Source organism: Cygnus atratus, chromosome 1 (genome assembly GCF_013377495.2).
Source record: "Cygnus atratus isolate AKBS03 ecotype Queensland, Australia chromosome 1, CAtr_DNAZoo_HiC_assembly, whole genome shotgun sequence".
Lineage (NCBI taxonomy): Eukaryota > Metazoa > Chordata > Aves > Anseriformes > Anatidae > Cygnus > Cygnus atratus.
Window position 1 is genome coordinate 15,334,950 of NC_066362.1, and position 27,550 is coordinate 15,362,499.

The 27,550-nt window shown below is 48.0% G+C and overlaps 1 protein-coding gene across 1 annotated transcript in view; it reads right to left on the minus strand.

Annotated features, from left to right (window-relative positions):
• Positions 1–251: 251 nt before the first annotated feature.
• Positions 252–27,550, minus strand: part of LAMB1 (laminin subunit beta 1) — a 42,364-nt gene continuing 15,065 nt past the window's right edge. Inside the window, exons 14-33 of the mRNA XM_035549350.2 lie at positions 25,976–26,134; positions 25,209–25,336; positions 24,555–24,678; positions 23,843–24,047; positions 23,547–23,690; positions 23,226–23,457; positions 22,655–22,818; positions 22,299–22,523; positions 21,308–21,525; positions 20,430–20,526; positions 11,167–11,536; positions 9,380–9,564; positions 7,837–8,078; positions 5,721–5,924; positions 5,206–5,350; positions 4,245–4,452; positions 3,887–4,028; positions 2,882–3,058; positions 1,500–1,659; positions 252–584 (exon numbers count right to left, since the gene is read on the minus strand). Coding sequence (XP_035405243.1) covers positions 448–584; positions 1,500–1,659; positions 2,882–3,058; positions 3,887–4,028; positions 4,245–4,452; positions 5,206–5,350; positions 5,721–5,924; positions 7,837–8,078; positions 9,380–9,564; positions 11,167–11,536; positions 20,430–20,526; positions 21,308–21,525; positions 22,299–22,523; positions 22,655–22,818; positions 23,226–23,457; positions 23,547–23,690; positions 23,843–24,047; positions 24,555–24,678; positions 25,209–25,336; positions 25,976–26,134 — 3,666 coding nt within the window. The 3' untranslated portion in view covers positions 252–447. The remainder of the gene's footprint in view (positions 585–1,499; positions 1,660–2,881; positions 3,059–3,886; positions 4,029–4,244; positions 4,453–5,205; positions 5,351–5,720; positions 5,925–7,836; positions 8,079–9,379; positions 9,565–11,166; positions 11,537–20,429; positions 20,527–21,307; positions 21,526–22,298; positions 22,524–22,654; positions 22,819–23,225; positions 23,458–23,546; positions 23,691–23,842; positions 24,048–24,554; positions 24,679–25,208; positions 25,337–25,975; positions 26,135–27,550) is intronic.

Below are 27,550 nucleotides of genomic sequence, written 5' to 3' on the forward strand. Positions count from 1 at the left end.
AGGTTAAATATTCTTTGTGCAGTAAGTAGCAGGGTGCAAATGCTAGGTAACCACACAAAGATGGTATTTCTTCTTTCACTACTAACTGTTCTGAGTTATCATGCTGTATTTCACAGTAATTGGAACCCCTATTTTATTAGATCTCTAGCTATTTTAAAAACAAGATTTGCAGAACCTAAAGGATTAATTGATTTACTTTTTCAGCTACTGAAAATAGCAAGGAACTTAATGAGTCATACCAGGTGCATATAGTGATACAAAAGTACTGTTTATTTTCAATGTCAAAAAGTTACTTGTCTTTGGTTCTGTGACTTAAAAGTCAATATAAAACCTGTTCACTTTATCAGGTCTTAGTGTAATGTCAAAAAAATCTAGTGTAATACTTGTAAAAAAAAAAAAAAAAAAAAAAAAAGCCCCATCCTGAACATAAGCATTTTCTGCTCCCTTTTATAAGCAAGTGCTATAAACAGCAACTTTCTGGCTGATTGTCTGTAAGAGGGAGCGAACTGTCTCTTCCAGCTCCACCAGCTGCTTGGCTTTGTCTTCGAGAACTTTTTGATTGTTTTCGTATGTATTTTCCAAGTCTGTCAGCAAAGGAAAAGGAAAAACAGCGTAATTAGGTATGTTTTAATGCAGTAAAATATAAATCATAGCTGTTACGGATAAACTACCTCTCAAGTTTATTTTCTTGTGGAAGAAAATCTGACCAAAAAAAATAGCAAAGGCTGGAATGGCACCTTTTGTTTCCTTAATATCGGGACATAAAGCAACATGGAAGTAATCTTCTCTAAGTGGAAAAGGTATACTTTGATTCAAGTTGAAAATAACTGCCATTTGTTTGGTGTTTTTTGTGTTGACCTGAAATGTCCTGATTATGACAAGCCAAAACTATTCACTGATTCATTGTAATTGTGCAGGAGCAACTAAGGGGAAGAGTAGGTTCCTGGGCTGGCAAAAACAGGAGGAAAACTCAGCTTCCTCCCTGGCAGTTAAGGGCAGGCTGCCCCCTCCTGCTTCAGTCGACTTAAGTGGCAATTAATTGTAAATGTTAAATTCATCTGTAAACTGGAACTGCTGTATCCTAACTGCCTTTTGTTTCAATAGCATTCCAGGGTGGGGTAAGGGGAATACCGTTTGAAGATGGTGTTCTGGGTAGTCTGTCAAGAAGTGGGCTGCTTTTAGTGTTGCCAAATGGGTTAGTCCTCATCCTAATCATGGTAGCTACGTTTTAATTCCACCCTGTAAGGATTCTTAGAGCACTGAGAGGTGCCATACCAAAAGTTAGTGTCTCACTGTAAATTTAACTCTTCTTCTTTTTAATACAAATCTTTGATTCAAGGCTATGTTGTGCCCCTGAGAGTAAGGAAAGCCATTCAAACCTCAGCAACAAAGAATTAATTTCCGTTGTCTTTTCCTGCTGCTGCTGAATACTTGGTTTAACAGTACGCTAGTGCTTCGTATTCTTAAGATAATGACTTGCCTGCTCAGAACAGCCTTACCTTTGAGCAGCTGGAGTTTGCTGTTTGCTTGAGCCAACAGGGCTTTAGCTTCATCTTGCAACATGCCAGCTTTCCTCCTAGCGTCGGCCGACTCCTCTGTCTTCTTGGCAATGAGATCTTCCACCGTTTTGTACTTGCTGTTCAGCTCGGTGTTGAGGACCTGTTGTTCCAGATCCAAACACAAGATGGAGCCGGTCAAAAGACAATGCAAGGGGAGTTGCTCAATGTTAGGGGTAAGGAGAGCACGGGCTGTTAGCTCAGGTAACAAAGGCAGAAACAGGGTCGGGGGTATATCCTGTTTAATACTCAAGGTTTTAAGGGTTGGCACGAAGACTCAGTTGCCCTCTTGCAGATCTGTGGCAATTCTACGGCTTTAATACTTGGCAAGGATTTACAGGATTCAGTTACACAGTTGTGTAACTTGTGGAAGCTATGGCCCCTAGCACAGCTGAGAAGGTTAAGGAACTGGCCATGCTTCTGGTTGAATGTATGCGTTTAGGGAGGAATAACCTCGCTGCCCTTTCAGTAAGAAGAGGGCAGCTGCCTGGTTTGCATAGGTGAAGGTGCTGGAGAAGACATCAGGTTGGCTTCTCAGCTGTGCTTTTTTTCTCTGTGAGGTTAAGGAGTACTGTCACCCACGTGAATTCAACTAACAGGCAAGTTAACATTCTGCAGCAGTGCTGGAAGTCTCTTGGGTTTACTTGACAACCACCTGAAATACTATTTAGTGTTTGGAAATAATTGATTTGATGGATAATGTATCCCTGTCTTGGCAGAAAATCTCTCTCTTGAGACTGGAGGGCTAATTCCAGCCAAAAGATTGGAGGAATGAAACTTCCTTTGGCAGATTTGTCAACTGTTTTGTTAACGAACATTCTTTTGGTGTTACGAAGGTGTAGAGCAGACACTGGGAGTGCCTGCATATGGTCAGGGTGAGTTTTGTATCTCTGGTACTTAGAAATGAGACTGGTTTTATATTGAGCTAAGGATTTTTTTTCTTGCCGTTTAATTCTGTATATGCCAAACTTTGATTTGTTTGGCCTGACCATCACTGCAGAAACAAAAATAGAGATTAAAAAAAATTAGCCAGTGCATTTGTGGCATATGGCGAAGCTGAGGGACAGAACCAAATCTATGAAAGGCTGACAGTGTGACAGCAAGATGTTTTCTACAGCTATTCTAGAAACTGATAAATTCCTAATACTTCTCTTTGTATTTGGTACCAACATGAATAAAAGCAGGTATCTCTGGTAAGTGCATTAAACACTTCTTTCGTCCTCAGTGCTTGGTCAATAAATGAAATATATTCAGTAATGTTCCCCTAGCCATACCTGGGGTAAGTTTTATTGGCTTTCCTTTAGCATTTTTCCCAACCTTCTCACCTGCTTAACTTCTTCGGCATTTTGTTTTGCAGTGCCAGCTTTTTCTTCTATCTTGTCCACATTCTCTGAATTTGTAGCAGCCTTTTGCTTGAGATCTTCAACGCTCCTCTCTAGCTCAAACAGACGTAAAGTGGCGTTGTTCAGTGTTTCTTCAGATGCTGCATTTTCAGATTCAATCTAACCGAGGGAGGGACAAAGATATGCTTTCAAAAGTTTCTAAATATAATACAAATTTTCTGAGTAAGCCCCAATCAACTAATTAGGTCACGTCCATAGATCTGATATAAAAAGGTGTTAGAGTTTCATTAAAAATGGACAACTGCAGTCAGGGTGAAAAAAACCCACTGCTTGAAGATCAGGTTTATAGAGGGCTGCAAAAGCATTACAGAACCTCATTAAAAAAGACTTGATTGTATTACGCATGCAAGAATTGCTTAATCTGCGATCAGAACTTCACAAGTTCATTATTAAATGATAGTGTTAAATGGCTGAAGCTGCCTGTCTCTTAAGCTAGCCAAACTTCATGGGTATAGATATTGCTCTCATGAGACCAGGGTACAGAGTTAAAGTCTAAAAACACATTATCTGATGAGACTACAGCAATTACCACTTTAGTACAGCATTAGTTTTCTTAGTCCCCTGCTGCAGTGGATGCCATTGCTAGATAGCATGGTTATGCCAACACGCTACAACAAACAACAATGGGTTTGGTATATATGACTTTGCAGGGATCTTGGCACACCTGCTGTGGTAGAGAAAGCCCTAAGAAAAAAGGCTTTTCTCACCCCCATCTGTACCTTACACCACTGAAGTCAAATGAGCAGGATTGTAGCTCCCTAATTCTCTAGTTATGTCATACTAACTCAAAAGTTTATATAAAGCGAGAATAGTTTAGATTCATTTTAAGTGCAATCTTTTATTTGTAGTACCCGAGAGCCTTGCCTAGACATCCTTACATTGGTTTCAGATGTGTTGCTGTTTCTGTATCTTAAGGAAATAACTTACTGAGGTCAGCAGGTCTTGAGTTCCTTTAATATCTTCATCAGCTTGTTTTATGGCTTTTTCAGCTGCATTTTGTGCCTTTTCAGCTTCTTCTAGTGCTGCTTTCACCATGTCTGCAGTGACTTTAACATCTGTTGCGCCTTTGCTGTGGAACAAAACTATGTTAACACTAAAAACACTTTACTTTGGTACAGGGAAAATCACTAGTCATACACTGCAAAGGGCTATTTTTGCCCTTCGGTGAAGGAATGGGGAATCTGCCTTGGGGTATGGTACACTCCGTGTTTCCTGACAGTGTAATCAAAGCCTCCTTCCAGTTCTTGGTGACTGAAGACACCTAATACAGAACAGGGCTGCATACCTTGCTTTTTTAGCTTCCTCCAGCAGCATTTCTGCTCTGGCAATGTCTCCAGCGCTCTGCTGTAGGATGACTTCAACATCAGAAAGGCTTTCCACACGCTCACGGATATCCTCTGTCAGGGCTTGTAGCTGCTGGGGAGTGCTTGGCATCTCCATGTTGAGTACTTCATTAGCCACTGCCTCGATGCTGTCCAGGTCAGCACTGTCTTCTACAAGATGGGGACACATGACAAAGATGTGAGTAAATGCTTCAAACTGTCAAGGCTCAGTAGTCAAATTCTCATCCAACTGCTCCCTCAAGAAGCAAAATAATGGAAAAAAATTTCCTCCCCCAGACTAGCAGCAAATCAAGGGGTCAGAACTGCTTCCTTAGGGTGAAACTTCCATCTGAGAGGAGGCCCAGCAGGCGCGTAGGCCCTGCTGGCGTCGCTCTCTTGGAAGCCTTTTGAAGATCTCAAGTGATTAGCTACACCGGGCTGGGGGTTGGGGATGCGAGCCCACAGGAAAGGAAGCCAACAGCTGCACATAAATGTAATTGTGCTAACAGTACACTCAGCCCTGTGCAAACAGAGAAGGAACGGGTTTGCCATGCTGCCACTCATTAGCGAACAAGGCCCTCATTTAACCTTTACCTGCTTTCTTACAGGGAGATAACCTCACCGTTTCTGCCTTTCCTCCCCTTTAATAGTACTGTGTGTGTCTTTCCAGCCAGAGCTTATGAACACACTTGGCAAGCTACAGAAGTACAATGGTCTCAGCTGAAATGAACACAACAAAGTACTACACATTGGCCTCGTTTTCCTATTGTCTTGGTTTTGTGTTTCCAGATTTCATCATACCCATTAAATCTGGCTGAAAGGAGCAGGGGATGACAACTATTGCATTACCCTGCGGAGGATGATTTAAAAATAAAGACAGTTTTCACAAATGCAGAATTAAAATAGGTAATGTAAGGTTTTTACGCATTAGGAAGTCTCTGATCTGTTTAATGAGATTTCTCAGATCTTCATTGCTTCTGTCCACTTGCTCTTTTGTAGCATTGGTTTTGAGCAAAACTTCTTGTGCATTTTGTTTGGCTTCGTCAGCTCTCTGTTTTGCTTCAGAAACCTGAAGAGAATAAAATGGAAGACTTGAACGCATATTTGCTTCTGCTCTAAGGCCTGTTTTACAACAAAAATTCTCTTGGAGTCAGAGGTAACAGTAATGAGAACTGCTTCGTCTCATAAAACTCGCAGAACACTTTTAAAAGCTGGCCGTGATCCACACCACCAATGCTAGTTTAAACAACTCAAGCTAATGTTTAGTGTTACGCATGAAACTTTACTTTAGCAAGCTCCCTTTCTGTGTATGATGATGTTACGCAACTAGAAAGAACATTTTGCAGTAAGCCAGGCACATACTTTGTCAATTAGTGTCTAAACTTGAGTTACAATTAGAAGATTTTTTTGCTATTGTAACAATTGATTCTGCATATTACCATTCTGGAGAGTTGCTCAACTTCTGCTAAGGCGCTGAGAATGTCTCGGTCGAAATCCATGGCTTTCTGCCAGGCGTTGTGCGCCACGGTTACCAGCCCCTCGCAGCCAGGTCCTCCGCACTTCTTCTGCCCATCATCGGTTCGGCAGTTCAAGCCGCCGCACTCGGACTCAGCACAAGAGGCTCCTGCGGGGGTGCCACACGTCTGCAGCAGACAGAGACAAGTGCAACAGTCCCGGTTTTATTCCCGTTGCTGAGCTGCGAGGGTGATGGAATAGGACGCTGCTCTGGCACTGTTTCTACCCCTTCCAAGTAGGGCCTCAAGTACCAAAGCAAAGGAAGCTGAAGGAGAGCTGCATCAGGTCCACACCAGCACGATATTAATCCTTCTGTGCCCCTTCCACACCTTCCTGCCTTAACTGAGTAACAACCAGCTAGCTCCCAGATGCTGAAGTAAAGAGAGGGTATGAGGGAAGCCTTGCTTTCATTGTCCTCTTTTGCCAGATGTCATCTTTAACTGGAAAGCTGCCTTCAGGCTTTGATTTCAAGCTGGAAGCTACCCCTGTCTGTATTCCTTTTGTTTGAAGCTAGTCTTCACTACCATTGGAGGAAAAACTGGCCATCCCAAGCAGCTTTTTAAAAGGAAGAACGTGTTCTGTGCAGGATAGTGGTTTTTTTTTTCCTTTCTCTCTAAGGAGAGCAAAGGAAAAGATAAAATAGAAGCTGAAATGCTCCAAGCTGAACAGGAAACTTTTTTTTTTTTAACCTCTCTTGAAAAGCTGTTCCCTTCCCTACCATGAAATGTTTGTTCTGGTTTCATCTTTCCGTAATAACTTCCAATTTATGACTTGTGTCAATGAAGTGTTCCCAAAGAAGATATCAAGTTTGACTTGTCAAACAAAACTACTTCACTCAGCAGATTTTACTGGGAATTATCCACTACTTGGTCAATTGGGCAATGAAATCACAGAGGTTGTTTTAGCCAGATGGCAAACTGAAAAATTCCCCGTTCCTGTGAGGTACTTTTCCCTTTCCACCACGCTCCTTATGCCAAACGGTAGTTGCTAACTGACACATACTTTGCAGCCTAGAATCTCTCTGGGAAAACCAAGTGAGCTGCAGCTGTCTCCTGTGAAGTGTAAATGATTCCCTCTTACCTGCTTGGCATGCAACCCGGCAGTAGCTAGAAAGCATAAAACTTTTTTTTTTTTGGCATCCCGTGATTACACCTCGGAGCGACTCGTGTTTACTGCCTTGATAAACATCTAACCAAGACTTTCAGTCCTCAAGAATGCATTAGGCAGGAATGCAGGGCAAGGGAAGCTAAACAAAAAGATGCCTCTTTCTTCCCAAGAAAAAAGGCGGGGTGGGGTGGCTGCAGTTGTAAAGGACCGGGGACAATTCCCTGTGTGAAGACCTCATCCCCTCACACAGGCCTGGCCCTGCCCCGAGGAGTTAATGAGCTCTCCCCTCCAGTCGGGACTTCAAGCGGGATTGTTCTCTGAATGCAGCTGCCTGGCTTCAAAGAGAAACCCAGAGAACACCCTGCCTCTCCCAAGAAAAAGCCATCCTCGATCGTATTTACAGATGAGCAGGCAGCTTCAACAGAGAACGTGCCCTTTTGATTCCAGCTCCCTGTAAGTGCTGCTCTGCCCCAAGCAGGAGGATGGGAGCGTGGCGACACCCAGGAGGGCAGCGCGAGCAGAAGTGGTGCCCTGGCATGTAGGCTGGGAAAGTGCAAAAAGGAAGAAAGCAAGCGTGTGAGCGAAGACTTAAGAGGCTGGCTCTCAGTCCAGTGGACTTGCTGAACTTTGCACTTGAGAGCTCTGCCCACAGCAAAGGGATTTGGCTTAGGAGGTGAGGAAAAGATGGATGCTCTGTCAGGGCTGGGGAGAAGTAGGAGGGAGAGCGACATGAAGGCCTGCTGCCTGAAAGCCCATAGGTGTCTCAGAGCCCACAGAATACCTCAAAAATCAGTGAAATGTGTATGTTTCAGGAACAAACCGTGTCTTTCACACTATCCAGCTCTGAACAGTTTTTCCCTGCCTGTCACTTCTTCAAAAAAAAAAAACCAACTTTCGCTGTGGGTTTTCTACCAGCACATCTTAGCTGCATACCTTTGCTGACACTTCAGCAAGATCCAGGCTTTGCAGTTTGCCTGCGAGTTCATCCAGGAGGCGAGACTGCTCCTCTTGCTTAGCCTTGAACTGGGCCTCCTTCTCGTCGATTAAGTCTTCCACTTCCTGCCGCGTTTGTGCTGACAGCTCCACGGCACTATCGGGGTGGACAGTGGAAGCATTGACCCTTTCCTCTGCCTCCAGGGACATCTGGAAATACTTGGTGATACTGTCCAAGGCCCCTGCAGGAATCAGACAGAGCTGCTCAGAAATCTGTTAAGTAACACTAAGTAATACGTATGACGGAGGTGGGCAGACGCACATCTGGGTTAGCAATCTGCGTAGCACGTTAAAGCAACCACAGCCTCCACAGCTGTGTTCAGTGCTGTTGTAAAGGGGACAGCATTTGGCCTGTCTTTAAAAAAAAAAAAAAAATCCTTTTTTGCCTGGTTGAAAGGTGTCGAGTTTGCTGGATTTTAAAGTTAAGCGGTTCTCTGACCCCAGGGATTGCCTGAATTCTGCTCGTGCTGAGGGCAAATGGAGCTCCAGCCTTTTAGGTTCCCAAGGCACCAATCCATTTTCTAGGGATTCACCCATGCCATTAGCTCTTGTTGCTTGCCCTAGGATGTCTGGCTTACGGAATCACTCCTTGGAAAGTGGTCAGAACTTTCCCAAGAAACAACTGTTCGATGAAAGATTCTGATTTCTGTAAGCGTTAGTTTTGGACAACTGCTGGAAAGGCCCGAGAGGGTGCGAGGGACCCCACGGAGCAGCCATGCTCCGTACCTCAGGGCAGCTTTCTTCCACAGAATGCCACAAGCCAGGGACTCCCGAGTTTTTACAAAACTTTTTGCCACACTCTGTGAAATCCCACATTCACCAGAAACAATCTCAGACTACCTGCAAAGCTGGAAATTTTAATATATATGTGTGTGTGTGTGTGTGTGTATATATATATATATATATATATGTATACAAATACTTTGTTTTCTTTGAAGTTGGAATTAAGTCAGCTTTGAAAACTTCCCAATAACTTTGTGATTTGCCTCTTTCCCCAGCCAGCTCTGATTCTGTGGGGGGGGTTTGGCACTTCACTGTGCCAGTGGGCACACAAGGCTTGGGTGCCTTGGAAGAACTGGGCTCTCTTACGGTGTGCTCCTAAAGACACAGGTAGTTTTTCAAACAGTTTCAAGCGATTTCACAGCCTGGGGAGAGCAAATGAAATGTGCAGGTGTATCTTGGAATTGGCCTCGCTTTCAGCCGTTGTGCCTCATCTAAAATGCTTTAATTAAAGTCTCTTAAGTTCTTGTGCCCCAAGAACTTGAGCCAGCTTTGCAATACACAGAGGGAGAGAAAGAAGAGGTGAGGGGGGGCAAAACAAAGCTCCTGCTGCATCAGCAACTCAGCTAACGCACAGAGCGAAGCTGCCCTCCTAAGAGCTGACTTTTATTACACGTTAGAAGATTAACCTGGTATTTAAAACCGTGCACTAATTAAATCTTCGGCCACCCCACTGCTCTCTCCCCCTCCCCGCGACACTTACCCCGAACATCAGAGATCTTGATGAACTCTAGCTGTTCTGCAAGCTCTTTCACGACACGGTCTAGGCTTTTGGCATCTGTCTCCAGCGCGCTCAGGTCACTGTCTGTGCTGTTGCTCTTCTCTGCTAAGGTTGATAGGTTTTCTTCTAAGTCAGCTATCTTAACCGTAACATCTGCTGTCAGCTTTCTGGAAGACAGAGGAGCAGGACTTACCGGGGGAGGAGGAAAGGTTGTGAGCCTCAGTGTTTGACTTCAGTGAAGAGTAACAGTGAGAGCTGTGCCATGCTTCTCCCACGGCAGGACCTGTCCTCCCTCGGTGGAGCTAGAAGTGATTTGTAACAACATGCCTACCTAGAGTACTGTTTTGTTTCCTTTATCACGCAAAACTACTTTTTAATCTACAGCACGTTTATAAACTCAAAGCACCAAATTGCTCAGAAAACAGCTGCTTTGTGTAAGATTAACTGGAGGCAGATTCCAGAGGGCTGGTGTAATGCTCTTGTATCATGGCAACTGCATAGGTCAAAGTTGACTACTATGATCCATACATAATTTGCTTCTCATCCCACACAGCTACAAATGCAGTTTTGATTACTACGAGCTCATGGGACAGATTTGAACTTTGGGAAGGGGGGAAAAAAGCCTGTTTTAATACAATGGATTCTTTTAACTCTACAAAGATCTCTCCTCACCAGCTGCTTCTCCAGGACTAAGAAGGAAAACCTCCTGCAGTCAGCCTCAGCGAGCAGGTTTCAGCTGGTGGGATAACCCTAAAAGGAAAGGCAAATGCACGACCCAAGACAGAGCTGCTGCAGAACAGAGCTGGGCATGGGAAGCTATTCCCATCCATGGTGATCCCACCATACCCAGTTATTCCTCACTCTGAAAGAATCAGGCAGTATTTAATCTTTACAATCGGTTTACATCCTTCAATAGCTCAGCAGCCTGCTGCTTTCCAGCGGTCCTCAAGCCCAATACTTCCTCAAGACGAGGAAGAACAAGAGCAGACACATGCAGATGTTAGGGAAAAGCAGCTCCTCGGCTGCTCTGAGCTTCCTCACTACTTCCAGAGCCCAAACGCAGCAGCAGCAGCAACCCCCAGCTCTCCAGCTGGAGCGGGGGGAGTTGCAGGGCACGGCGTATCCCTAATTGAGACATTTGTGCTTTAATCCTCTCCCCTTTGCTCTGTGCAGTCCCCTTGCAGTGCATAAGCAAGCCTGGAACGGTTGCACAGCTGCCTGATCTGCAAAAGCCCAGACTGCCTTCTTTAGTATGCGTACCTTTAAAACAAAATGCAGGGCTCTTACTGTGAGAAGAATGGAAATGAGAGCTGTCAGAAAGCTGGCACTCCCCCCCCACCCCAAGCTCGGAGCGGAGAAAGAAGCCCGAAGTTTCCAACTCATCGGCTCCATACGGAAATCCAGGAATTTAATCTCTCCCCTCTGGCTTCTCTCGCACAATAGCAGTGTTTGTCCTTTGCCCCGGGGGAGCGCAAGGCAAGCGTGAGTGGCTGGCTGGTAATTAGCTGCCCGCTGCGCAGCGGGAGCGGGACACCCCCTGCCAGGGCACGGTGCCTGCGCTGCTCCTGCCTTCCCCGGCCAGGTTTGTGCCCGTGGGATGGATGTTCCACGTGGCGAGGTGCTCTCCAGCGCCAGGAGCAGCGGCGTACCTCGCCAGGGTGTCCTCAAGCCCAGTGCGGGGACATCAGCCACTCCGCCAGATCCCAGCTCCTTGGCGTTCCCACTCCTTCCCAAGCTGGATTTACCCCCGTAACACCAACTGTACTCACTCTGCTTCCTCAAAGAGATTCCCGATGTTCTTCAGGGGCTCGGCGGCTGGGTTCTGAGCAATGATGGTTTTAATTTCCCCGAGCTTCTCCTCCAGGGTGCTGAGCGTCTGCTGGTACGGCCCAGTGACCCCAGTGATTTTCAGGGCGTTAGCCCGGTCCAGGAACTGCTGGGTCCTATTAGCCAGCTCGCTGATGACCACGTCCCAGAGGGCGAAGCACTGGTGGCAGGGCACGCAGTCGGGGAAGAAGCCCGAGTAGCCCCGGGAGCACTTGTCGCAGCGCGGCCCTTCCACCCCCTCGTTGCAGATGCACTGCCCGGTGGCGCGATCGCACTGCGGGGTCTGGATGCCACGGGGGTTGCAGTCGCACGCTGCGAGGAGAAAAAGGCACAGGTGAGGGATAAGGCGAAGGTGAGGGTGGCAGGGAGACAAAATGAACAAAAACGGCTGTAAATAAGCGGTGAAACGAGTGTAGAAACGGGCTGTGTCTGGGTTATAGTCAGCTAATTATGGATGTGCCTGGGTGTGGGGGAACCAGGACTGAGTGTGAAAGGGGTGAGAGACAGGGCAGTAACTCTTGGGCAGACCAGGAGTGCCTGATTTGCACCTCTCAGAAACAGGCACAATATGGATGCACCTTGCAAAGCTGGGAGGACAATCTGGCAGCAAATGAAGACAGGGACCCCAGTTTTATTTCTACACTGAGGATCAGTAGGGCAAGGCTTCCCAGGCAGGAAAAGAAATGACAGGCAGGCACACTGCAGAGGGTTTAAGGGCAAAACATGAGTGAAATGGAAAAAGCTAATGAGGAACAACCATTTGCTGTCTCCACCAGCACAGGAGCAGGGGGAAAGCAAGGGATCCAGCAGAACAAAAAGCAAACACCCTCCTCTGCATCTCCCCCCAAAAAAGAAAAGGAGATAGCTGATTACATGGCGGTTAGCTAAGCCACAGGGCTCCATACTGAAAGATACTGTGGGTGCTAAAGTTGAGGTGGTTTCAGAGAAGAACATGACAAATCTACAGACTAACATCCCTTCCAAGATCTTCTACACAAAGGCAGGGGGCCTGGCCCAGGACGTGCTCCTACCACAGGTGCTGGGCAAATATTCGGCGGGAGGGATGTGAATGCAACCCCACAGCGCGCTCAGACAGGCATCGAGGAGCCTGGGCTGATGTCTGGAGAATAGGGAAGACGTGTAAAGATCAGGCAGAAAGGTGCAAAATGAAGAATGTGGTCATGGGCAGCCCTGCCTGAGGGGCTGAGTAAAGTCCTCCCCCCCATGGGTGTGAGCGACCAGGAGCCTACACATTGCTCATCCCCCTCAAGTGGCTGATTAACAGATTTTTGGTAAATTAACTCACACTGTTAGCACCACAGTTGGTATTTACACCTTCCTGAAATGTATTTTCACTCTTATTTTATTTTTGCAGCTGTGAACACCTGGCTATCTCTGTGCGCTAATCAGGTGAGACCCAGGGGCTCCTGGTGCTTGCCACAATTACAGAGACAACGTTTGAGCAACAGGCTTTTTAACGAGCTTTTAGGAGAAGGATGCACTTCTTTGGCACTAGCCTGCATGAAGAGAAGTTACTCAATTAAATTCCTGATGCACAGTCATTTCCAACAGCCCTCTGAAGAATAAGAGAGGCCTTGCAAATATGCAGATCGTCCGCTTATCTTGGTGGCACAGTAAAGCTGAGGCAGGTCAAGCACACATTCCTTTCACAGGGAGAGGATCGTGGTGCCTGATAAAAGCCTTCGCTTACACATCCATTTACCAGGCATCCTTGGAGGAGGTTAATGGCTCAAAACGGTCCATAAATCAATTCGCACACCCCAAGCACATGCCCCCTTGGAAAAGGGCACAGCACAAAGCCGTTTTCAAGCTTGGGCATTGTTTGCTTCGATGTCAACCCACAGTGGTGGTCTTCGGTTCAAGAAGTGCACAAAGAGCCTCGGCAGAACAAATCAGCCCTCAGCAAAATGACTTTCTTGTACAACGCAAATACGATCCGGCGAGAGACAAAAATAACTTCTGCTGCCTGCACAATTGAGCAAAATGGGCCTTTGTTCTTCGAGTTATACCCTGACACAAAGAGATTGTTTTTCCTTTACATCGAAAGTGCTTAAGTAGTCAACTCGCCGAGGAATACGTTCCCTGCAGGCAAACTGTCGAGTTCCTGGTGGAAGGAGGTCAGTTAACCCTCCTGTCAGCTAACAGGGCCCGCGCTATAATGATGGATCGTCCGAATTCCACTGCCCAGAGAGAGGCTAAATGACATGTGGGTTTTCTCAAAGGGGCTGAGATCCGATCAAGTTACACGAATGCTTGCTGCTGGCACATCAGATCACTATATTTACTTGCGGATTTAAAAAGCTTAAAGTGAAAAAAAAAAAAAAAACACAACGTTTTGGTCATTCTACTCCTGAATACCTGCATGTTCGGGAAAGGCAGACGACACGGCTTTAGTACCATTTACATGGTAATGGGGATTACAGAATCTCTGGAGCCAGAAAATGCTGGGCATGAGGAGAGGGGAATTTAAGCACTGGCTCATTTGCAAAGTCAAAACTCCACGGCTGCCTGTTGGGAGGTGATAAATAGGAAAGAAGTAATTTATCCCAAATACAGCAGAGCAGCTGGGAGAATTACACTTCTGGAATTCTACGAAATGTCCGAACTGAGCTTTGTGGGACCCACGAGAAAATTACACAAGGCGGACAGAAACATTACTATGGGTTATTTCCCCATTTTAGGATTCTGCATCAAGCCCAGAAGCGGGCACTGCTGGCTCTGAATTAGTCCAGCTGTATGAATGCAATGTATATACATAAAGAAAGCTTTCAAAAGCATTGGATGTCCTCTTTTTCATGATCTACCCAAGACATTAACCACGTGCAGGAACATCTTTCAAAATAAAAGGTAAAATGAAGAGAATTTTATCTGTATTTTTAAGTAAAGTCAGGTAGTTTAAAGGAAAACAAGAAAAAGGCCTCCCTTGGCACTAGAGTAGAAAGATCCCAGTCATTTTTTCCTTCCCTTTTGTATATTTTTCAGGCATTTCTACATGTGTGGCATGGTCTCCCTAGCTACAGTCCACGGACATCTTTACTGCGTCACTGACTGCAACATTTTTGAGGTTCTCACAAAAGCATCACTGCTCCTCTTACAGCTCACATCTTGCCAACAAACCTTTCATCTCGCAAATGCCATGCGCGTGCCAGCGGTTGGTTGTGTGTGATCTTCTTTTTTAGAGTCTAGATGACCTCAGTCAAGTGCTTCCAGCCATGGCTGGAACCAGCTCTGTTCCTCACTAGTCAGTCTTGTGAGTACCTCTATGAGACGGCGGGGTCCCATTTCCAGAGACACTGCACTAACGATGATATTTGGCCAGCCAGAAACCCATAGAAACTGTTTTTCTGCTCTCCGAGGCCCTGTGGCACAGGACCTCCACCACCTGCACCATCTTCAGCAGAGCAGTCCTGTACTCTGGCCACCAACAGGCTATCCCACACCCTGGCAAGAAGCAAGTCCGAGGCGCTTGCAGAGAGCATCTTCTCTTCAAAGCAAACCCTTCACTGACTTCACCTGTGGCCAGTTCTCAAAAAACTTGTCCTAAAGGGACAAAAGCATGGTGACAGTGCCAGCATCCATGGGAAAGGGAAGGGAAGGGAAGGGAAGGGAAGGGAAGGGAAGGGAAGGGAAGGGAAGGGAAGGGAAGGGAAGGGAAGGGAAGGGAAGGGAAGGGAAGGGAAGGGAAGGGAAGGGAAGGGAAGGGAAGGGAAGGGAAGGGAAGGGAAGGGAAGGGAAGGGAAGGGAAGGGAAGGGAAGGGAAGGGAAGGGAAGGGAAGGGAAGGGAAGGGAAGGGAAGGGAAGGGAAGGGAAGGGAAGGGAAGGGAAGGGAAGGGAAGGACCTTTCCTGGTCCTCGTGCGGACTGGAAAAGCACAGGATTGCAAATAGCTCATAGAGGAATAACCATGTGCTGAGTGCACATCCATCATCCGTGATGGTGGGTGCACCACCACCAAAAGGCTTCGTGAGACATTTGATTATCACTGTCAATGAGTGGGGATATGAAAACAGGAGACGCCTCGATTCTTATCAGCTGCTGGTATGAAGTGAATGCCGTGCCACAATGAGCCAGCACACCACGCCCGGCACATTTTTTGGTGAAAATACCCCAGCACCACATTAATGTCCAGATATTCCTTTGGCCACCCTGCGACTCAGCTCCTGTGTGGTTAATGATGCCCCTTTGTCACAGCAGTTCTGTTTCTGATGTACTCACACAGGCTGAGCCAAACACACCCTCCAGAGCAGAGCTTGGCTCTGGAGGTTTTGACTCTAACCATCATGTTCATAAGAAACACTTGAGTATTAATACCACGTCTAATTTGAGCACACGGCTGGTTATCTACTTTTTCCCCAAAAGATCAAGAAGCACACAGGCACGTTTACAGATGCAGAAATCTTTCAGACATTATTCAGCTGCTAACGATGGATGGCTTAAGATAGTATATGAGGAATAGGGGAAAACAAAGTCCTGTAAGCTCCTTTTAAATGCCTTGCCTACGGCATACGTGACTAGAGATTGGGAAGAGAGGTTCAGCTTGCACTATAAAACCACAAAGACAGTGAGTTTACTAGGAGAGATCTAGATACCTTAACCTGTTTGGGTTGGGAATGGCCTTCTTGACAAACAGCTGACTATTCTTTCAGTGACAGAGGTGGAAGAAGGCCGGGGTGAAGGACAGCACAGTTATATGGACTGGGATGCTTTGAAGATCACTGTTAGACACACATCAAACCTGCCCTCGTGTAAGCAGGGCTGGAAACTCAAGTACCTCCCATGGAAAATACAGGGGAGTAAAAGAAGTCTTTTGAAATCACTGGCCAAGGACTTGAGGGTTTTCAAAGGAGCATTCTCGAAATTAAACAATAGTTTTCTGTTTTGAAATGTCATTTTGGAACTGGATGTATTTTCCTTTAATGGAGTGTTTAACTCCATCAGACGTTCTGCTGGCGCATACTCCAATATAAATGAAATCAGATTTTGGCAGGAGAATTTTCTAGCCAAATTCGTAGGCAGGATCTGCTGATTAGCAATTTGTGACTACAAAAGACTGTAGCTGCATCTACTCACAAACACATGTGCACACACATCAACATGCGCACATAGACACACAGAGTACCCACGGGTTATTTTCCTGCCATCTTGATCAATGCATTTCACTTTTACATTTTTTTTTCCTTCACTATTTTTCTTTCACTTGCTCTGACAGCTCTGCTACCTTTCCCACTGATGTTAAATATTCACAACTCGCTTCTGATTCAACAACTGCAACTTAATATATTGCTACCACAGCTGAGATGATCTGTGGCTCACGAAAGGGCTGTACAAAGGGCAGTCATGGTGTTTAAAGACTTATTAAGGGGTGATAGGAAACAAGCAAGAGTCTTACATAATCCTACACAACACTGAAGAGAAAGCATTTTTGCATAAATATTTTCTTTACTGCTTGAGATCGGGGACAGAAGGCATCAAATGTTTAACTCCTCCACAGCAAAAAAAAAAAAAGGAAAACAATGAGTTTGTTCAAACACGATTTCCTGGCATCATCTCCTGGTGGTAGTGAGGCACTATGATGATAAAACCATTCAGCAATTTGTAAGGTTGGAAGTTTTGCAGAGCTAGCAAATTTCTTCTGAACAATCAGCTATTGACTCAAATTACACCCTAAGCATATTGCTAACTCCTCGGCGTTACAATTTTCAGTACGAGTGTTAAGATAAGATCCGTTCCAGCTTAGAATTACCAGAGTTGTGCTGCATTTTAACATGCTAGCAGACTGTGCCAGAAGGGCAATTTCCTGGAAACAGCCAATACAGGTTACAATATTCTAAGACCACAGGCCGATTAAAATTAAGAAAGTGAAAATTGTACTTTCTTTAGTGTTGAACTTGCCTGACTTCCTTTAGAGGCTTCTCACAGGAGGAGATGAAACGTCTGCTGATCTTTCTTTCCACACCACTAACACCTCCTATAAAAGCAGCCTACGTGCCTAGTTTAAGACTCAGATGTTAAATTAAGACTACGAAGCCTATTCTTAAATGACAATGGGATAACTTTCAATGAAGTTTTTTTCAGTGCAGGTATTTTCAGCACCAGGAATTCAACAAAGACTTAAAACTGAGAAAAGCAACCTTGTGCCGATGTCGGTAATGAACGCTCAATAAAAGCAACAACACTCCTTTCATCTTAGCTCAGTTAGAGTCTATTTTTTTAAGATACTCAGGTCCAGCACAGAAGAACATTGACACGTCCCCTTCATGTAAAGGGGATATAGCAATACAACCTAACTTTCAACCTCCTACATCGCCCTTTCCTAACTGGGGTCTGTTCTCATTGTTCAATTTATTAAAACCCTAATGATACTAAAATTGTCACATCCTTTGTATTTTACGAAACACGTAAGCTTCACATGTGTACCACGCAAACACACTGTTCCAGCTGCATCTGCTGCCACGGGGTATCTCAGAGGCATCTCGGGAGCCTGGAGTCTCCTGCCAGAAACGTGCTACGTGGGCTGCAGTCAGCGCAGAGCTCAGCATGCTGAGTCCTGCAGTTTGGTTGCCAGGCTTTGGAAAAGCTCCAGCAGGGCGTCTGGGAGACTTGAGTTTCATGAAATTTGTAATCCTGTCATTTACTACCTTAGCAAGGATTTTTATGCGTACGCACACACTCACATGCATGCTCGCACAGGACTGTAGCTGAAGGAACAGCTGGAGAGTCTGGCAACGGGGCTAGCTCTGCCCCACAAGCAGAGCTTCTGCTCAGCTCCTGCTTGCTGCAGTCCTCACAGGGACCTGCACGAGGCTGAGATGCACTGGGATTTTCCTCGATCTTCTAACCTTTCCTTGAGCCGTTTTCAGGAATTACATTCAATTAGATGAATAATCGTCGTGCTATGCTTATGTATGGGGCAAGTAGTCTCCAAGGACACAGTCCTACAGACTCTGGGTGCTCTCTGAGGTGTGTAGTCCCCAGTGGACACCCGTGGGTGGTGGCACTGTCCCCAGTACTGAGGGGCTGAGGTGCTACCCAAATGTAGGCACCCACCTTTGCTTCTTGCCCCAGCAGCCTGGTCCCACTGTGAGCACTGAGGAGATGCAGAGGGGAGACATCAGGAGACACTTTTTCTCCACTGCAGGGAGCACACACTGCAAATCAAAGCACCCAGAACAGGTGCAAAAACTTCCCTTCTGATTGCCACGGCACCAGGACCCCAACCTCTTCCATCTCCTGCTTCATCGTCTCCCATTTTACAAAGATTTATAGAAAAAGACAAGCCACAGGCATCAGCCGGCAACAGTCACAGCCGCCAACAGGGATAGTGGGGAAGCATGCCCTGGAGTCTGTTTTCCAGCAGATCATGTTGGGACCTAGGGCCACATCCACACATCTCTGTAATTTTTTAATTTCTCTCTTACTTAACCATTTTAAAGGGTGTCACAGCAGCGTGGGCAGCACAGTTGTGATTTCTCAGCAGGACCTGGTATCCACTGGTGCCACCAGGCTGAAGACCTCCTGTGAAGAGGTCAGACATTACCGTCCCTTGAGTGATTCACCCTCTAATTTCCAACCTTGGGCAGAGGCTGCTTGCCCAGGCTGGTGGAGGATCTCACTGTGGAGACGTCAGGATGGATGTTCACACCTCCACATCAGCTTGGTGCCTGCACTGAAGCTTGTTCATCAGTACTCACATGGTTCAGAGCTCTCTGACAGCTCCCAATCCAAACTAGTTTGTGTTTTTTTCTCATATGCAATACAAAACGTGGCCAATTTGGCTGCCTGGGCTGAGCGAGGGCTTGTCTTTGTGACAAACCCCCTTCTGTCTCAGTTTCAGCTTCTTCTTGGCTATAGGCCCCATTTAAGCTATTTTCCAGGGCATTGCTCTGCAACTCTGCAACTCTGTAAACCCCACAGTTTTCCAGGTTGCCTGCAAACCACTCATCACAGAAGGCTATGACCTTCCAACGCAGCGGCTGCGTTTCTGCCAGCCTGAACACCACCCTTCCACCAGTCAGCACTGAATGAGGGATGAGAAGAGGTTGTTCCCCTCCCTCGGAGGCTGTGTCACTTGGAAGCAGAAGGGGTGACAGGTCTGAAGGAAAGCGCAGTGCTTTTGTAAGAAAAATGAATTTGGAGGAATACATCCTCTTTTTACTTCATAAAGGCTAAAAAGCAGGTTTTCACATGCCCTAAAGGCAGCAGAAACTTGATGAGAGGTCAGAAATGCTGGTACGCAGCAAAATCTTGCTGATAAGGTATGCAGATGGACTCCATCAATAAACCCTGATGGAGACAGCTGATACCAGCAGACAACCACTGCCCTGGAGCAGCAGGAGGCAGCCGGCACGGCCAGAACACACACAGACTCCGAAATGAGAAACTTAATATATACTCAGGAACCAGGACAATTCCCCAGCCCTTTCATCTGCAGCATTAACCAGGTAACTGTGACCTTCCTACCTGCCTAGATAATGGGCTCTGAGGTATCCCTATTGTAAAGGATTTATTAAAGACCACAGCAAGCACATTCCTCCCTGCAGGAAAAAATACCTTAATCTATTGCAAACCCTCCTGGCAAAGACTCCTATTTGAACAGATCAGAGATACAAGTTTGTTCTGGTCTGGACAGTGTTTGAAGTTTCTTTTCCAGCTAATGAACAGACTTGTTTATAATGAAAGGACAGAGAGAATCCAGTTTTCTAAACAATTGACTTCATGGCACTCTCTTTTCCCATATGCAGCTATGGCTAACTAGCTCTATGGTCTCTGCTCTCTCTTCTACTTTAATCTGAAATAAAAGGAAGATCTTCTGCTAAATCAAAAACTTTATTTTTTCAACTACAGTCTCCCTAACAAAACACAAACAGGGACAGAAGTCTTCCAGTAAGTAAAATCAAAAGGCAAATAAACTTATTTCCAGATCATTTCTCGAATCCAAACAAGGGTTTTCTAACCACACTGGTCTACCTCCCAGCATTGCAAAGTAAAGGTTAAAGAGTCAGTTTCTAAACAGAGAAGTTGGTCTCCAAGCAAGGGCCCAACAAGAAATACAATAAACCACACGAGTGCCACACCAGACCCCCGTCACGTCTCCGGAGTGACACGGGCAGGCGGCGGAGCGCTGAGATGGCCGCCACACCTCCAGCACTCCCAAGGCGTGAAGGCCACGCGGCGCCTGCACTCACCTCGGCACTCCACGCCCGGGTCTCCCCAGAAGAGCTCTTGGCACTCCCGGCAGGTCCGGCCTCCGAAGCCCGGCATGCAATGGCACTGCCCTGTGAACTGCCAGAAACAGGGACGCGGCCACTTCAGCAGGGCTGCCCCAGCCTGAAGGCTCTTCCCCCTCCCCACCCAGCACCTGTGATCCGCATGGACACCACTAATGGAGCAGGGCGTGCAGAATCACAGAACCATGGAGTTGGTTGGATTGGAAGGGACCTTAAAGACCACCCAGTTCCAACCCCCTGCCATGGGCAGGGACACCTCCCACCAGACCAGGCTGCCCAAAGCCCCATCCAGCCTGGCCTCGAACACCTCCAGGGATGGGGCATCCACAGCTTCTCTGGGCAGCCTGTGCCAGGGCCTCACCACCCTCTGAGTGAAGAATCTCTTCCTTATATCTAATCGAAATCTACCCTCTCTTAGTTTAAACCCATTTCTCCTTGTCTTGTCACTACACGCCCTGATAAAGTGTCCCTCCCCAGCTTTCCTGTAGGCCCCCTCTAAGTATTGAAAGACCACAATGAGGTCTCCCCGAAGCCTCCTCTTCTTCAGGCTCTCTCAGCCTCTCTTCACAGGAGAGGTGCCCCAGCCCTCTGATCAAGCTCCGTGTTTTTGGACACCAAGCGGTGGTGGCAGCCAGCGTGGCGTGACCACCTAACTCCATTCCCCACCTTGCTCACACCTCAGCCCCCAGCTGCCACACAAGCAGGGTGCTATGGGACAAGCAGGCTGACCCATGGCTCCAACACTTTTTGGTGGACTCCACCCAGCCCGTGCACGCATCCTACCCCAGCCCAGCTGCAGAAAGGCTGCAGGTGGCTCCCAGAAGCCTTCTCCTCACCTCGTTGCAGGCCAGCCCGAGGGAGCGGGTGGTGTCGCAGTCGCAGGGCTCGCAGCCGGTGCCGCTCGCCAGCCTCCAGGTGTGGGGCGCGCAGCGGTCGCAGGTCTGCCCCACCACGCCGGGCAGGCAGCGGCACTGCCCCGTGGCCGCCTCGCAGCGGCAGCTCTCCGCGCTGTCGCAGTCCTCCCGCACGGTGCCCAGGTAGTTGCAGACACACTCTGCAAGAAGAGGTGGCAGCTTGGGTGTGTGGCACGGCACCCTGACATGCACCCCTCGGCCATCCTTGGGTCTCAAGCTGGAGATCCCCACCTCCCAGCGTGAGGTGGCAGCAGCCCGCTGTGACCCCACGCAGGCCCTCCAGCCTTCCTCTTCTTGTCTCCTCCTTTACAAAGAAAACCCAAGCCTTCCTGGCTCCTATCGTCCTGCTCAGATTGGCTGGTGATGTGCAAAGCAGAGCAGGACTCGGCTTCCTTGCCCTGCAACCCTTTTGCTGCACTGGATGGGGAGCAGCAGCAAAATGTCCCCACCAGGCTCCTGTTGTGGAGGGGAGCAGGGAGGGCTGCATCAGGCCACCGAGGGAGAGGAGTCTGCTTCTGGGGCAGGACTCAGCTCCTGCTGCTGAGCCACATCTGCAGGAACCTTTATGTCAACAAAAGGCAAATCCTCACCCTGCCATGGGTGATCTCCAGATAAGAGGGAAACAAAGAACACTAACAAGAGGGCAAGAAACCCTTCTCTAACCCGAAGCCTCATCCTTGCAGCACATGCAAATGCTGCCCCTTCTCTCCCCGCAGGAGGCGAAGGGCTCCCCTGCCTTCCAGCAGCCCCACTGAGCGGCAGGGCAGCTGCACACAAGCCCAGCTGGAGGTAATTCGAATTCCCCACTACCCCAAATGGTCCCAGGTCAATTATAAAGAGCTATGGTGGCCGCTGCCGCCCTGCCTCATGGTGGGTGGCCGAATGGGGGACACGGGCACATCTCCCCACTCACTTCTGCAGTCCTGCTGCAGCGCACTCCCATAGTAGCCCTCCTTGCAGAGCTGGCAGTTTTCGCCCTCCGTGTGGTACAGGCACTTAACGCACGTCCCCGTCCTTTTGTCGCAGGCCTCCGGGTCAGTGGTGTCGATGTTGTTGTTGCACTGGCAGGGCTGGCAGGCGCCGCCGACCTCGTCGGGGCTGCCGAAGAAGCCAGACGCACATTCATCACATCGACTGCCTGTTTGAACAAGCAGGCACGGCAGGAATTACCAGCACGGCTCACAGCCCCGTAAATGGCAATACGAGACAATAAGGGCCGTTAACTTGGGGGGGGGATTAATCCGATCGCACTCAAAGCGGAGGCAGTACCTATATATCCTGTGCTACAGACACACATGACTTGCAGAGTGACCGGATCCTGGTAACAGCCGCTGGCAAACTGGCGTCCACTCTCAGGGCCGTCGGGGCAAGGGCAGGGGCGGCAGTGGTCGCCCGAGCCCAGGACAGGGTCTCCGTAGTAGCCGGCCTCGCACCTGCGCAGTGGAGTACAGCATGCAGGGGACCGTAGGCAGACACACACTCATATTTTCAACCACGGCAGGAGGGTGAAGAACCCAAGGGCAGACAGACCCCTGCAGCTCTCCCGTGCCACCCAAGCTCCGAGCAGCTGTGCCAGCGGAGAGAATTTGCCTCACTCCAGCCTAAGAGCTGGAGACCCAAGGCAGATGCTTCTCTCAGGAGACTTCCAATGGGGAAAGCCTTGGGGTCCCACAACGTGCTCTCTGCTGGGAGATGGGAAGCCACGGGCAGCGTGGTCCCCAGTCCCTGGCTCCCAGGGCACACAGACTTGCCTCCCTCCATATATCCTACACTTCACAGCAAAGGCCCCGCTGGCTGTGACCGCCACAACGGGCCATCCAAGGAGCACTGTTACAAATACCTCTCGCAGTTGTGGCCTGCCGTGTGGTCCCGGCAGTGCAGGCACTCCCCGGTGTAGGGGCTGCAGTCGTCAGCGTGGCCATTGCAGTGGCAGGGCTGGCAGCTGGGGAAGCCCCAGAAGCCGGGCAGGCAGCGGTCGCACTGTCGCCCGTACACGCCGGGGAAGCAGTGGCACTGGCCCGTCTCCGCGTCACAGAAGGCGTTGTACGAACCTCGGACGTGGCACTCACAAGCTGCAAGGAGAGGAGGACAGGGGCTGCGTTTTGGTGCTCAGCGCCCAGCCCCGTTGGCAGCCCACCCCAGAGCATGGGGTCTCACGTACGCCGGCATCCGCTCGGCCCAAACCCGAAGGTGCCGGGGGCACATCTGTCACACTGCCTTCCCACCACGTTGGGCCGACACTGGCACTGTCCTCCGCTGGGGTCGCACACCGAGCTCAGCGAGCCCTGGGGGTCACACTGGCAGGCTAGGAAGAGAGAAGCATTAGGGAGCAGTGAGCATTGCTGTGCGGGACACGCACCCCATGGCTCATCCCATGCTCATGCGCTCCCCGTGCAAACCTGGAAGCACCATCAGGCTTCCAGGTATGGTTTCCTCTACAAGCGGGTAGTTACGTACATAAGGCGGTCTCGTGTAAAAGTGCAGAAATGCTGAATATGATGTTCTTGCAGACATCCGTCATCGGGGTTTTCACAACGCTCCTGCTGTTTTCCAGGCACCGGTATCTTTGGAAAGTTTCCCAAGCACTGTTTGTGACCACGTCTTCGCCTGAGCCTCCCACTGTGAATATGTCCAGTGATTTGCAGTACGGCATGAGAACGAGCTATAAAACAATTTTACAATGGCCACGTGTCACTATTTATAAATAGCCTCCATTAAAACTGTGAAAATTCACTATTATCTCAATTCCTATCATCTTTCTTAGGCCAAAAACCAAAGAGCCAGACCGAATTTGGAAGGAAAGCGACAGAATTTTTGTACTTTTCTGTGGCATAGTTCTGGTATCTAACAAATTCTTACCAAACTCTATCATTTCAAACGAACCAGTTTGATATTCACAACATACATTGTGCTGCAAACGTCCAACTCTGTGCAACTATCTACAGTCCTGTAAAAGACAGCAAAAGCCTCTTAGCAGAAAAACAACTTTGAGCCTGAAGAAATCTACCCTGCTTTAAACCATTCAGTTAAAATCTGGATTGAGCCCTAAGCAACAACTTCGTGAGGTAGCACTTTGGATTTACACACACCCATCCCAGAAAAGATGCAAATTTTCAGGATTTTAAAAACACTTGTCCACCAGAGCACCCCTGAGGTAATTTCTGCTCACAGAGTCAATAAGCGTGTACGGGCTCTCCATCTCGGTGTCCACCGAGGAGTACTGGGACAGCTCCAGGCGGATGGTGTAATTCAGCCCCTTCTCAAAGCAGACTGGCCGTGGGAGAACGACGTATCTGGATTGGGAACAGGAAATATGCCTCACTTCAAATGCCCAGCACCGTCAGGCATTTCAGGTAGCCCTATAAAGCAATTGAGATAGCAGAGAGCAGCCAAGAATGGGCAGAACAAAAGCTACGATGCAAAGAGGCGCTTCAGAGGCTCGCATGAGTCAGAGCCGGAAAAGCTTATCGGCAAGGTAAAGAGTAATGGCGATGTTCGCTCACGGGCTGTGCAAACACTGTTTTTCCCCCTGTAGTCAGTGAACAAAAGTCAGACAACAGGAATAAACTTAAAAGCTTTGAGACTACAGACACGGTACTACACAGATTTTTTATAACCTGTTGGAAATTAAATTTCATTAATTTTCATAGGGGCCACAGCAAACTGAAAACATGACGGTTCTCTTTCAGCTGGACTGAAACTGCTTTGGCACATTCATTCAAAACTACAGGTTTGGGTGCCTCACAGATGCCTGCTTTTGGTGAATTCACCATTCTTCTTTTCTAAAAGGTTTTCTCTTTCTGTCCCGTCCCGTTATACACACCTGGAGCCAGGAGGCAGCGAGACGACCTGATTATCATCATCAGGAACCGTGTTGCCACATCGGCTACCTGTGGGAATCTTGCCTGGGCGCGACACAGTGATCACTGCTTTTTCCCACTGATCCGGCAACTGGAGAGAAAAAGGCTGGTCAGCATCGAGCAAGGGCTGTAAGCTCAGGGAGAGCCAAGTGCTTCAGCCATCCTCCAGCCCCAAAATAGATGACTAGGTGCAGGCAGTTGGCATCCCCATCCGCAACATGGCATCAGCAGGGGTTTTAGCAACCTCCTCTCCCACCACCTCTGCTTACCAGACCCAAGTCAGCATTTCATTGCGGTCAATTGGTGCCAAGCTCTAGGTAAGGAACGTCTTTTATGGTGGATATTTCTCTTGCCCTCCCCACTATGAATTACCCACAGCCAAAAATGACTGCTCACAAACTTTTGGCTGAAGACGTTCAACATCCAAGATGGGCAATGTGTCTCCTAAGGTGTGTAACAGCATTTCTACCCATTACAAACCTGTCTGGCTGATACCAAATTCATATTCTAATCTGTCCTGAAGGGACTTGTCACTTTTTAATTTACTTGTTAAACAGGTGCTGCAGCATGCTACAATGGTACTGAATAAAACTGTAAAGCAAATAACATTGGGGATAATAAAAAAAAAATAAAAGCTCCTGTCCTTGTCTTTGAGTCCTGATTCCTCCAGGAAATCCTCGTCTCCCACCAGTCGTGCACAGGGCAGTGACATGCGCACCCCCAGACCTACCTGTGGCTCGTAGCGGACCACGATGTCATACTCCATGGAGTAGGGGATATTGTCGATGTAGAACTCCAGGTACGCCCCCTCAGGGACCCTCACAAATCCTATGCCTGTCCATGATGGTGTGCGGTCCTGTGTGTACTGGCGCTCTATTATGTTTACTCCCTACGGAAACAGGGAACAGAGATTTTAATACCAATACGCTGAATTTGCGAGCCCCACTGGAACATGTGGGCTGACGAGCTCTGTTGATGGATCATTTCTGGATCGCCACATCCATCATTTGTGTCCCAGAGAATACAAGTTCTCTCTTTTAAACACACGTGCATGCACACTGTTGCCTTTCCAGTTAGAATCACAGAACGGTTTGGGTTGGAAGGAACCCTAAAGACCACCCAGTTCCAACCCCCTGCCATGGGCAGGGACACCTCCCACCAGACCAGGCTGCCCAAAGCCCCATCCAGCCTGGCCTTGAACACCTCCAGGGATGGGGCATCCACAGCTGCCCTGGGCAGCCTGTGCCAGTGCCTCACCACTCTCTGAGGCCACAGCACAGACACCTTCCATGTAACAGTACACTAAGAGAAAGACAGGTTCGATGATACTGCACTGTTCTTCATCCACTTCTCTGTTGCAGTGGGCAATTAAATTTAAAAACTTGCTGTGAGTTACTCATTGACCATCCATGCCATCTAGTTCACCCTGAAGAGACGCATGATTTGTGCCAGCCCAGGATATAACTGCTCTGTCATAATAACTCACACATCACGTTTGTAGCAGGAGGATTTACTGCAGTGGCACCGAACTGCTCCGCTAGCTGCCTGAGCTGAGTGCTAACTGCTTCCTGATTACATCGGGCCAGGCCAAGCCAAACCACTGCTTGGAATAACATTTAAAGAGCAGACGGCAGCTACCATGGGGAGGGTGTCACTGAATAACAGAGACCCTAATTATCGTTAGCCATTAAACACCCAGACTCATACTGGCCATTCCTTTCAGTCTGAGACATCAGGTTTTTATCTGTTACTCTTTATATAAGGCAAAAAAAGAGGAAAAAGGCAACAGAAAATGGCAATCTGTGATGCCCAAACTTCCCGTTTCAAATCTATCTGCATCCATGAATAGTTCTCGCTATAAAACAACATCCTGTGCATTCCTACGGAAGCTGCTTCAGTAGAAAGGGATAAAATGTAAGGAAATGTCAATACGTCTATCACTCCAGGATGTCCCTTCATGTATTCTCACACTCTTTGAAGAGAGCCAGGCTATAAATTATTACCCTTTGGCTTTGGACAAAGGGTTGGAGCTCCCAGAAAGGATCGCAGGCAGGACATGAGTGAGAGCGTGCGGGGATTGTGCACCGGGACTCGGCACCGCCTGAAAACCCCTGTAGCCCCGTGCCATTTCATTTTGTCTCGTGTTGGGTCTCTGTCTGGAAATTCAGGTCTTATTCTGCCACCAGATTAAGAAGAAAGTGTTTTTTCTCCCCAATACTGGCACTGTTTCAAATGGTTTGTTCTGATGGTTTCGAAAGACAAATAGGGGCACGCTTCCCCCTCTGCTTGGCAAGGCAAGTTTTCA